General features: G+C 28.2%; 1 protein-coding gene across 3 annotated transcripts; it reads left to right on the top strand.

Moving 5' to 3' along the window:
* The first annotated feature begins 10,204 nt into the window (after positions 1-10,204).
* Positions 10,205-11,758, top strand: LOC112287461 (triphosphate tunnel metalloenzyme 3). 3 transcript variants are annotated; one of them, XM_024530465.3, is made up of 3 exons: positions 10,205-10,347; positions 10,519-10,809; positions 11,255-11,758. In XM_024530465.3, exons 2-3 carry the CDS (start codon positions 10,567-10,569, stop codon positions 11,615-11,617), a joined length of 606 nt encoding a protein of 201 aa, XP_024386233.1. In that variant the 5' UTR covers positions 10,205-10,347; positions 10,519-10,566; the 3' UTR covers positions 11,618-11,758. The 3 variants fall into 3 exon arrangements, with proteins under 3 accessions (XP_024386233.1, XP_024386235.1, XP_024386234.1); XM_024530467.3 differs by having other exon boundaries at positions 10,205-10,287; XM_024530466.3 differs by having other exon boundaries at positions 10,287-10,403.
* Positions 11,759-13,674: the final 1,916 nt, after the last annotated feature.

A 13,674-nucleotide genomic window follows, 5' to 3' on the forward strand; every position in this document is an offset into this window, starting at 1 on the left:
GCTTACAATTGAAGAGAGAGGTCACCGAGTAACCACTGGTGGACAACAACTCGAGCCGAAGAGGACAGCGCCGGCTCCGCAAACGTCCAATCGCAATGCTAGAAGAGGAAGAAAAACCACCACACAGCACCAACCGTCGTACACGGTACTACCGTTAGGAACCGCAACACGATTTGTCAAGACTGCAAACCAAGGTGTCCCTGAACGGTCCTTTGCCGAAGTAGTGCTTCAAAAGTGCTTGCGACACCACCGCAACAAGAAGCCAAGCACCACACATCCTAGCCGCAGCAGACACCCAGATTTCAGAGCATTTGCCGCCAGCGAAAAATCAGAGAAAAAAGGGAACAATGAGGCCGGGATACACTTCGTTGGATCCCGGCAGCCTCTTCCCGAAGATCAGGGATCTCACCCTTATTCGGGGAATTTCGGCAAGGTATTTCCATTTTTCTTTCTCTTCATTATTTTTATTTTTATTTTTTCCGTTTTCTTTTGTCTATAATTTACTTTCTCTCCTCCCTTTTTTTTCTTTATTCTTATGGATTGACTTGGGTCAATGATCCTTCTTAGTTTCTAGTCTAATTAAATAATTCATAATTATAAAACTACTATATAAATATCATAATTTGTATTAGCTAGTTTAAGGAAAAAATATTTGTTTTGAAAATTCTTCTCAAAAATTATCCTAGAGCCTCTTCTTACAACTAATATTTTATTATTTTACTATTTATCTCAAAACTCTTACACTAACTCACTAGATTGGTGAGTGTAAACACCTTAAGTATATTTTTTTGTACTAAATACAAAAGTATGTCAATTATGTAACTCACAAAGTTCAAAAATAATCTACTCAATTTCAAGGAGTGATTATATATTCCAGAAGGTGGAGCTCGATTATATGTTCTTCAAGCTTGTGACAACTTTCTAGCAACCAAACATTTTGGAGACAACAAAACTTTGAAACTAATCTCCAGAGATTTTTGTGGCCTCAAATGTAGAAGATAGTTAAAGGCCTTGTATAATAATCATGTTGTAGTATGTATTTTTCTATCCAGGAGTACACTGGATATCTGGCTGTAGAGAGCTTATTTTTGATTTAATGGCTTCTTAATCAACAACCAATTTATCTTCAATAGAGGATCAAAACAAACAACTAAGAAAAGAAATTTACATAAATTAACCAAAAAAAGCTTTTATATATCATAAGCTTTTGTATATAAATTTTGCCTATATAATCCAAGAAAAGTCTTTATATTTTTAACTACACCTTCAACTTCTTGAGTTTTCCAAACTATCTTTTAGTTGGTAACTATAGTTAAAATCACCTAACTTGAATTTTATTTACAACAGTCAAAAATTATCAAAATCCCATATATACAATAAATATAGTAATCAAAAATAGAAGCAATAATCAAAAATAATAATAGTAATTGGCTTTGGTAACAATAACCAATAATAGTAACAATAACGGATAGTAGTAACAATTGTTAATAACCAGTAATACTAACCCCTTTAAAATTATAGAACTTCAACACTTAATTTTTTTCAATCCAACCATTGGATTGAGTTCAAAATTTCTAAGGAGTAAGATAATACTCTTAGCTTCTACTACACAAAAAATTAACTGTAAATTCATTATGGAACTCCAGATATTGTCTGTTCAGTAGAAGGTTTGGTACATATCATCTTTATAAACATTTGTATACTGATTTCACCATACCTCACTAATCCAAAACTCAAATGCCACAAAACTTGCATACAAAGTTTAATAACATGAAAACTCACATTCATAGAAATTTTTAGCCAAAATCTTGTCAAATTGCACAAGATATAGCTCAAAACACAACCACTAGCAATTTGAGTCACTTACTACTCCCTAGATTCCAAGTGCTGACTTCAACTTCCAATATTTCCTTTGTTCCAGCTTAGAATTCATCAAACAGTATATGTAAAGTGTAGTCAAGAAAGTGTTCTCTCCAACCCCAGTTGTCGATCCTCTATTCCTTTCTATATGTGTGTGTTATATCCAAAAGAGTGACAGCATGTACAAACTCAACACCTTGACTTTGAGCACCTAAATCTCCTTCATAAAAACTCCAAATGACTCAAATTTTTTACCAAAACCATAATTAAAAACTTGAACCTGTTGATCCTAGCCTTTGATATTTGAATCGCCCGAAAGTGTAACCCTAATTCCTTATATAGCCTTAGATAGCTTCCTTGAAGTCCATTGATCATGATTTTTGACCAATAGGAATAGAGATTTATATCATCCATCTCCATTCATTCATATGGGTGTCCTAACTACCTTTTTTGCTACCAAAAATCCCTTTTCAATTCTTTTTTATAAGATTTACACAATATATGTTCTAAATACCATATAAAAGAAACAAAATAAGACTTCAAGGGTCACCAATATCTAACAAAGGTGATTCTAAATATTTAAAAGTTACTACTAATAAGATCAACTTCAAAAGTCACTATCAAAAGAAAATAAAGTTATATAAATTCTAATATAAACCCTTTTAAACAGCCTCTTTTTGAGGTAATAATCTATCCACATCCTATAACCAACAAAAATCGACTTACATGGCTCTTACCATATTGCTAAGTAAATTATATATTAAATATATAAACCCATTATTTTTACATGATAGCCAAACCACAACATGACATTTGTTTAATATCAAAAACTTCTCATTATTAACCTTATAGACTTCTTCAACCATTATTTATTCCAAAATAACTATAATTTTCTATTTTTTTGGGATTTTATCATGGATCTTCTAGTTTCAAGTTTGTATGATTCTATATTTGTAATAGTAGATTTATTTATTAAAATGGCACATTTTATATCATGTATAAAATCTATCATAAGTAAAAAAATAACTAAGCTTTTCTTTGAAAAAATTTATTGATATCATGGATTGCTTAAAAGATATTATATCAGATAGGAGACTTAATTTGTATCAAGATTTTAGAGAAGCAAGATAGCTAAGCCTTTTATCCTCAAATAGATGGACAGATGAAGTACATAAATTGAATTTTGGAGGAATATTTGAAGCATATTATCAACTACCAAGATAATTAGACAACTCTTGTTTCATTGGTAGATTTTACTTATAATAATATTATAATAGAATATGGATAAAATAGTTATATAAATAGTTAAAATCATGGAAGTTTCTAGATTTGAAATTACATTAGTGGACTAGGTAGGATCCACTAAAGAATATTCTAAACAAAAGTTAGGGCGATTATTTAGGTAGAGCCTACCATAAAACCTTCTAGAAAAGGACTTTAAGGTAGTTATATAGGTGGAATCCACCACTTAGGAATATCCTAGAAAGTCCACAGTAATAGAACAAGATATGAATAGGACTAACCAAGGCTTTTTGAGGCATCTGGTTAGGTATGGCTTTGGACCCTTTTTCTTAATAAAATTTAGTTTTGCATCTTTTTGTTTAATTTTGTCTTGTTCTGTTTCCATTTGCTCGGTTTTTTCTTTCATGTCCTATTTTGTTTAGTTCCGTTTAGTTTTATTCTAATCTATTTTGTCCAATTTTGTGATGAGACATTATATTGTTGTAGATTAGAAGGATCTTTGATTTTTGAGATAGTTTGGTCTTCTTTTGAATATGATATATTTTTCTATGCAATAAACACTTTTTTTTTATTAATTATGATTATCATCGACAACTTGATGCTTTTGACTTTTCAAATATTAATAATCCTATAGTAGAAAATTTAGAAAATTATTTATCTGAGCTACATACAATAATGAAGGCACAATTAAAAAAAGCCTAAGAACAACAAAAGACCAACTTTGATGCTTATTACAAGAAGCAACCTGAATTTTATGTTGGCAACAAGATATAGTAATTTTGTGCAAAAGAATTAAAAGAATTAATACACTCTTATGTCATTAGAAAAGAATAAATAATCACTAAAGATGGTATAATGTTAAAATTAAAATGGCTATTGTCAAAAAAAAAACTTAAAAATAAAAAAAAAACAAAAAAAATATTGATATGAATGAAAAAGAATTAATTTTTGCCTCCATATATATTATCTAGTCACGAGCTATGTGACAAAGTTCTATAAAACTCTTAATACATATCTATTTTTTTAGACATGTGTCATAATTGCATGATAAGTTCCCTACATGTATAACACATGGCCAATTTATTGGTTAAATTTTCAACCTATCAATTACTTTTAATCCATATAATTTTTAAATCTATATTTATAATTTTTTTAAATAGCTTATTATATACATTTAATGAGATATGGCATCCAATACCACATCATGTGATATTTATAAAAGATTTTGATGTATGCTCCAAAATGAGCTTCTAAGTAACAACAATGAAATCAAATTGTATCACTTCAAAGTTTTTTTGTTTTTAAATCCAAAATCAAGAACTTCACCAAGTATAGTAGCAATCTATAATATGACCATAACAAAGTTTGTATAAGAGGTTGTTAAATGCAATCTAAGTCAATACTTAAAAATAATTCAAAAACTTCTTTTCATTTGAAATTTAAATTTCTTTTCGATCAAAATTTTAGTCCTAATTTAAAAAAGTATAAAGGTTGATGGAAGGTTTCTATGGTACTTAAATCAAAAAATTCCATAACTTCAACAATATATGTTTTGAAATACTAAAAAGTTATAGCCATCATTTTTTTAATAAATTATAGATCAATTTGCTAAATCTTTTATACTTTATTTTTGAAAAGATATTATATTATTATTTGGCTTTTTAGCAAAAAATCATGCAATTATAGTGTCATAGCATAATTCTTTTATTACTTGCCACACATTTTTTTAATGTATAACCATTGGTCTTCATTCCACATAAAGTGACAAATCAAAATAACTTCTTATAAATCTTAATAGAAGGGACTCATTTAGATTATCTTCAGTTTAATTTAGATATCTTTATTGATTGTATAAGTTGTACAAGACAAAAACTTTATGTTTTTTTTATTCAAATTAATTTATAAGTTTTTGCCAATAACAATTTTGATATCTTGCTTGTAGCTTTATTGCATTTTTTTTATCCTACTTGAAACACTTTATAAAGTCATTATGTTTATTTGAGTCTTCTATCAAGTACTACAAATCTTTAAAAATAAAATAAAACAAATAGTAATTATTAACCTTAGTAGTGATCTTTTTGAACTTCTACTCTTATTTAGATCTTGATTGTAATCTTATTTAGATTGAGAGAAAATGGCACAGCTATACCCATATCAACAAAATATTGAAATCAAAATACTTGAAATTGAGCAAAATATATAATGTATTATTTATTGCTTATATAGTATTACTTATTGTCTTACTTAAAAATACATTGGACATTTGGCAATGAAAGGTAAACTTGTATTTTGTAACAATTAAGTACCCTAACAACCTTAACAAAATCTTAAATAAAGCACATTTGAACCACAATAATTCTTTTAAAATCTAATTAAAATTCAAAATATTTTTTTTAAAGAAACCTTAAATAAATTCTAAATAAATTCTAAACAAATTTTAAACAAATTCTAATAAAAAATTACATAAATTCTAATAAAATATAATAAAATTCTAAAACAATCTTAAGAATCATAATAAAATATTATATAAAATCTAAAAATCATAATCAAGTCTTAAAGTTATTCTAACAAAATCTTAGATAAATCCTAATTAATTTCTATTATAGGCTTAAAACTTAAATAATTATTAGCTAAACCTTAGATCTTGCTTACAAATTTGTACATATTCCAAACTATAAGTCAATAATAAATATATAACTTTTTTAAAAGTTAAACTTATATATTGAAATAAAAAAAATGTATTGGCCATCTTCTTTTTTCAAGATTAATGCCAATCTATAAGTAGCAATAGCTCTTTATTATTATTTTTTTAAATAATTAAAAACTAAATTCAGTACTTTTCCAAAAGTAATTTTTTTAATCTAACATGCACAATTTTAAAGATAAAAGAAATCTACATTGACCTTTGAAATTCAAATTTTAAGATTATAATTTAATTGAATTTCAATATTTTTTGATCTAACTACTCAATCAAATTCAAATTTACAAAATGAATTTACAATAAATAGATTTACAACTCTATATATTGATATGCTATAATAGTCTCAAAAATCTTACAAATGTAAATTTCTTTTTAATTTTTAAAATACAAAATATTTAAAACTTTGATATTGAAAACCTCTTGCAAAGTAAATATTAATCCAAATTACTTAAAACTAATCATTAAACAACCTTTATCAAGTTTACTTTAGAACCTTTTTCTCCAATTAACAAAAGAATCTTTGGAATTGATGCAAGTGCATGGTTTTGTGCCTTAGAATCTGGTTTTTATCTTGATTAACAAGCAATCTTTTCTTGGTATTAATATGTAATTTTTTAGATAATTTATGCTAAGAGTTATTATTTAATTCTATTTAAAAATACCTATGATAATATTTTTTCTATTATAACTTATTTTTTCTTATTTATAATCTAAAAATTAAATAAAATATATTGTTACAAAAAGGTAATATTACCACTTATTACTTCATAAATTTTATCTATATTTTGAAGATAATTTGTTACTATATTTTAAAATAAGATTTTCTAAAGTGTAATATTTTTTTTTCTTTCAATAAATATTTTTATTATATCACAACATCACTCCTTTATTTATTATTATAATAATTGATACTACTTATTAAAATTTAGTAATGTAATTAAAAACATTGTTGCCAATGTTAATCAGGATTATATTATTAATTATTAAAATTATTAAAATGAAAAAATTAATTTTTACCCATAATTTATTGCCAAGTTAATTTTTATTTTTTAGGAATTTTAATTATATTCTTCAAATTTTAATATTATTTTTAATGTAAATATTAAACTATTAAATAATTTTCAAAAGAAAAAATCTTTTGTTCTTAATTGACATAGTTTGATGTTATTTACTTCATAAAAGTACTTCTTAATTATTAATTATTCCATTAGTACAAAATAAACCAAGATATTTAATTGCTTTAATTTTATTTGTCTAGTTTACTCTTAAAATTTTAATTTAATATTTTAATACGATTATATGATAAATTACATGCATATAATGTAGAAGTAATTTTTTTCAATATTAAATTGCATTAGCACAATCTTTATACAAAAAAAATTCTAAGTTGACTCAGTGTAATGCATTTGTAACTAAAATAATTTAAATTTATGTTTTATTAATCTAAATAAAATAAGATCTATTTATCTTTAATTTTTTTAAAATAAGTATATAAGTACACATGTATGGTTTTTTTTCTACCTCGAATACAATATTAATTTGCTCTTTAGACAATATCTAATTAATGCACTACTATAATTTGAATAAAAATTTTTAAGTCTCATTTTTTTAATTATTAATTATACTTGGCACATTTTTTTTTTTTTTTTTTTTTTTTTTTTTTTCCAATATCTAAGTATTACTTCTTTAAAATAATTAAATCATTATTACATATTTAATTAGATATCAACCTCTATTGGCATAGTCAACATGACTAATCCAATAATATTATGCAATTTGGTCATTTTGGATTTGCATAGCTAAACAAATATTTCCATTGATAATACAATTATATATTCCTTGTTAATGGCTTAGAGATTTCTTTTATCGAGAGTGATGCCCCTAACAACATTGATGATGGAGTTTCTATTCACAAAATTTATCTCTTGCTCAATGGCATGAATGGCAATGTGGATGATCTCCACTTAAAGGCCCAATCAATAGAAAGATGTCTGTATAGCATATCTATTGCTCAAATTCTAGAGTGGTCACCAAAGATTATTAGAAAGTCTCCACATGAGAGGCTTTATGCATTGCATGTGTTAAAAGCCATTTAAACTAATTTGAAAGAAGGGCTTGCCTTCATAAATAAAATTGTAGTTGGTTCTGCCAATGCTTCTATTGTATGCTATAATACCAATATCATGGTGCTCCTTATAGAAGTTATATCTGCGCTCTTTTGTATGGTGATGTAGGACAAGCTGAAATTTATTAATCCCTTCACTCTTAAGCTCAAGCACCATCTCAAATAAATGGAAGTTGCAGCCATCATAAAGTAGATATTATATATGAATTCTTTTGTATTTAGAGTTGCATCAAAGAGATGATTTGGTACTAAATCATTTGGTATCACTAAAGAATCTAGAAGAACATGGATTTGGCATTTTTTCATTTGAAGTTCTATTAGAATAATAATTAATGAAAAATTTATTGCAACAAATTGAGACTTTCCAGTGGGAGGTTTCAAATGATATGATGTAATCTTAAGGTCAAAAGAGATCTCTAAGCTCTTTAAAGAAATATTTTCTTTACTACAAGCCACAAAAAAATATTTATAGGTGATATTACAATATCTTCCATCTACATGTTAAGTATACATAGATCTAGGTCAATATCAAGAATAGTGAAAAATTTGTCATCTATAACAATTAGTAAAAATTCAAAGTTATAAGAGTTCATGAATGCTACTACCAAATTCAATAAGACTAATCTCCTTTGCAAGCCTAAGTAGGACAAATATGTTATGCAAACATCTCCGTCCTAATTAGGCCTCTAAGTGGAAGTCATCTTCAATGCTATATATGCCATTGAATAAGAGATCAACTTTGTGAATGGCAATCCCATCATCAATGTTGCCAAAGGCATTGCTCTTTACAAAAGAAACTTCTAAGGTACTAACAAGAAACATAGGAACATTGAAAAAGGAGAAAGTTGAGAACAAAGGAATAGAAATAGGGATGGAAAAAGAAAATAGACAAAACTAATCATGAACTTACAAGAGGAGTGTGGCTTTAATAAAATTAGAATATAGCTTTAACAACTCCATAAGTATATATATATATATATATATATATATATGAATATGTATGTTTTGAGATAATAATTTATTATATTAAATAATTTAAAGAATAAATTAAATAAAAATATCATTTTTTATTACCAAAAATTAACAATTAATATTATATTTAAAACCATAAATTATATATATAATATTTTTTAATTAAAATGATATTTTTTTATACTCAAACAAGTATATTCTTTGTTGTAGATTTATAATTCTATTTCTATAATAATCTATGTAGTATTTTTTAAAATTTTTATTTCAAATTTTATCATATATATTTCATCTTCCTTCTACTTTTGAATCATTTTCTTAAAATGTTTTAAAGTTTAATATTTGATTATTTTATTAAACTTAAGTTTTAGGTTTCAGGATTTAGGATTTAGGATTTTTAATAATTTTAATTCTAATAGAATTTTTACATTAAATTGTAAATTATTTACTTGTATAAAAATAAAAAATTCGAATAGTATTTTTATAAGTTTTCTAAGAGTTCTTTAACAAAACAAAATTATACAATGTTGAATCCAATTTTTGTTATGTAATTTATTATTATTTTTATAAATAATGATAGTAATAATATTATTATTATTTAAAACAAATACTAATATGAATACATAAAAAGTTTGAAAGAATTTATTTTATAAACTTATGTATTAGCAAGTATACCTAATTTTTGTATTTGGCATAGTATAGAAATTATAGAGCAATAAAAATAAGATTTTTCCAATTTTATATTAGTCCAAAAATCTTGATAGTTAAAAAAATATAAAACTTATATATATTGGCTTATGCCACCTCAAATTTTCCTTCAACCAAAAAATCAAGTTTTATTTTATCAATACTTTTTTAATTATTTGATTTAAATAAAAATGATTGAAGAAATATGTCAAGTGGATAGCAAGATGTAGTGGTAATAGCAAAAACTATGGTGGCATTAGCAACATTTATATTAAAACATATCTACATATATATCATTAATGTTTTAAAATCTAAATATATATATATATATATATATATTGTACTTTAAAAGACTATTACATCCTTCTCAAACTTGCAAAATTTTGTGCTGCTGAATTATTTTAAAATTATTTTTGAAAAATTAACTGAAATATAAAGAAATATTTTAAAGAATTTAATGAAAAAAAAACATACATAATTTAAATGGCCATATAATACAGGTATTAGGGCTAAGATTCTAAAATATCATTACAGAATATATTAGAATTATTTTTTTAATTTTAATTTTTAAAAAATATCTATAGTCATTGTTTTTCCTTCCATTCCCTCCCCCTCACTTCCCTTCTCCTTCCCTGAACTGCCACGCCCTTGGTGGTGCCAATGCATCGAGGCGATTTCTGTCTCTCAACCTCTCTCTCTCGAGGTCATGCGATGATGCTCTCTCGCTCGCCTTCAACGATTGTCGCAAGGGTCTTGAGATTGCGTCTGTTTTGAGAGTCCCCCCCTCCTTTTTTTTTGTTTATTTTTCTGCAATTCTAGGTCTCTCCTCCATCTACACTTCATTTGGTCTCCATCGCCTGCTTTAGGCCAAGCCTGGATATCAAACATCTTCGTGTCCCTCTTCACTGAGTTCGTCTGTGTACTTTGTCTGCAGCGTTGCTTGCCGGTGGGTGCGTTGCTGTGAAGCACCTGGTCGCTGCAAATGGAGGTTGAGGTGAAGATCCGCCTGGACGACGCCTCTGCCCATCAGAAAGTTGTGGCGCTGCTGACTGCCCATTACCAGGTGACCCACCTCCAGCAGAATGTTTTCTTCGACGGAGCGCAACAGGAGCTTAGTTCCAAGAACATGGTGCTCCGCCTGCGCTTTTACAACGGTGACGAGCGCTGCGTGGTCTCGCTCAAGGGCAAGGCTGTTATCATCGATGGCATTAGTCGTGGATCTGAGGTGATAGCTCTATTTCTGCTTCTCCTTCTCAACATTCATGCTATCCGCCGGAATCCTTCATTACGCCTATCTGTTTGTGAATTTGAGCTTCTTGCCCATTCTCCAGGAGGTCGATCGAATGGAGATTGCAGTTGCTGGAATCAATTTGCACAACGTGGAAATATGTTTCCATAACTAGGTCATGCTTGTATATTCGAAACTGTTCATTATTGATTTCTGTTTTCAAGATGCATGCCCCAAACCATCCCGATGCTTTTCGGAGAGGTTATTTTTTGAATGCCTGGCGGCAGGAGAGTGTGGCCTTCTCGTCCCTGTATTCGCACTTGGAAAGAATTGGTTATCTGGTTTCTGCTAGTTGAGAGTTATCGGAGCTGTTTTTGAAGAAATTGGCACATTGTGCTAATAGCAATACTGTGTGACGCGAATGGCTTTTTATGTCATGCAGGTGGAAGAGGACATCGATGTTGCTCGAGCCAGAGCGTGCGTGTGCAATCCATCTCAATTAGTGGGATCTGATTGCAAGCTTCTTCAGCAAGTCATCCGCGAGTACAAGTGTGAGAAGTTCTTGTGCTTGGGTGGGTTCAGGAATGTGCGCAACGTGTACAACTGGGAGGGGGTGCAATTGGAGCTTGATGAAACGCATTACGAATATGGGACCACATACGAGATCGAGTGCGAGACATCTGATCCCGAGAGGTTCAGGCAGCTACTTGGTGAGCTCCTGGACAAGAATCGGATCACCTATCGGTACTCCACAATCTCCAAGTTTGGAATTTTTATGGCAGGTAGGATTGGCGCGTTAGATTAGGTATTCAGCAGAAGCTATGCATTGTGGTCTTCTGCCTCCATGTTCTGTCATGCCATGTGCTTCTTCAATTGCTAACAGATTCTTAGCGATTGTTGGTAAAATGTAGAATGAAATTCATTTATGAACTACGATTTTAAAGTTTCGGATTTGCAGTTAGGAAACAAGCTCGCAACTGTGTTGATTGAGATTTGGATTTTTCAATAATGTTTTTCAAATGCTTGGAATGGCCAACCTTTGAAGTTCCATGACACTGATATAACATCATCTACATCTTTAGAGTAACAAATCCCACATTCTCTTTACTAGAAATGCAACATCGTTCTCACTTCCTCAAAATCTACACTAAATAAAAGAAAGTCTCTATGATTTTGCATGCCTTCCTGTCAAATGAAATTGTATTAATTCTAGTATCTTATGTTGAAGGAAGATTCCAAATTGAAGTATTTCTATTTTGAACTTCTTTCTAAACATCAACCAAAATAATATCAAACCACAAACTTTAATTATATATTAGAAGATGATTTTTTTTTTTATTAAACTACTAAGCAATTATTCTTACAAAAGAATGGAAGCCCCTTCATAATATGTTGTCTTAGAATTAATATAGTTCTTAATTTTACTTATAGCTGATGGATTAGGAGGATGAAAGATTGATAGAAAATGAGATGAAACAATTTCCATACCTAAATAATGAGATTTGTAGTAGAAGTTGTATTTTTTTAAAGTTACAAGATTTGTATTAAATACAAATATCAACACCAAAATATTATCTACATTAGAGAATTCAAACATGGCTTTTTTGGGTGATATTTCATGCATAATGAGATTTCAAAGTATTCTATGATATTTCAAAATATTACTTGATACTTCACCAAATCATCCATCTTGCAAGGTAGGTGATTTTGAAATCAAAATATTAAAAGAAGAAAAGGTGAAATATCAAATACCGCATTACTTACCTCAACTTTCTTTCTTCTTTGACTCTATACTATACTACAACCTTACTATGTCTCTATGCTCCAAAAATAGAAAATCCTAAATTTCTTTGATTCCTTTTTATATTACAACATCATCTCATCTTTGCACTTTAGAACACAATAAATCCTAAATCTCAATGATTCTATACCACACCACAACTTCATCATGTTTAAATATTCTAAAAATAGAAAATTCTCTAAGCCTTAGAAATATTGACTATTTTTGCAGTTGATGAAGAATTTAATAATTTATTTGAAGAACAATGCGAGAAAGTTAACAATAAGTTTTAAAGACAAGTTCTTTAAGTTTAATGATACCAAAAAACTTATAGTGGTTCAAAATGCAATCAACAACTCTTATTTCATGTTCACTCAAAATCATACATCCAAATTGCATGATTCAGTTTTGAATTATTTTATAAATGAGTCTAATGTTCAATTTTGATAAAGTGCGAGAATGTCATAGCAAGGCTTTTAGATGGAGCTTTCAACCATTAAAGACCACGTCATTTTTAAAAACAAAAGTCATTGCACACAAATTGATATTACTTAACAATTGATTGTAGCAATAGAGCATCTTGGATTAAACAAAAATAGAGCAAGCATTAAAAGATTGACAAGGATATGGGATATTGGCAATGATACAATGTACTTCTTTACAAATTGGATAATTTGAGCTATTCTTTCATTCAAATAGTAATATATGTGGTGGCTTCAAATTAACCAATTTGTTAGCCTACTTTGCTTTGAACATTACATTGGACTTATTGATGAGACACAATTTTCTTTAAGTCAGCGCCTTAAGAATGACAAAGATACATTCTTTGACAAGAAAAAGAGATACTCTAGGAATATGCAGGTTGTTTGTGACCTTGAGTGCCGTATTATCAATGTAATCACTAGTTGTTCTAGATCTTGTACAAACATAATAATGTTCAAAAAGATGGAGATAGTCAAAAACCTTAAAAAGACTTTACTCTTGAGTAATAATTTTTAGCAATCCAACCTATGGTGTGAATCAAAAGGTTATTCCTAGCTATGAGTCTCTAGTCACATAATAATTGATTAACAAAGGGTTCA

Source organism: Physcomitrium patens, chromosome 10 (assembly GCF_059467195.1).
Source record: "Physcomitrium patens ecotype Gransden chromosome 10, ASM5946719v1, whole genome shotgun sequence".
Taxonomy (NCBI): domain Eukaryota; kingdom Viridiplantae; phylum Streptophyta; class Bryopsida; order Funariales; family Funariaceae; genus Physcomitrium; species Physcomitrium patens.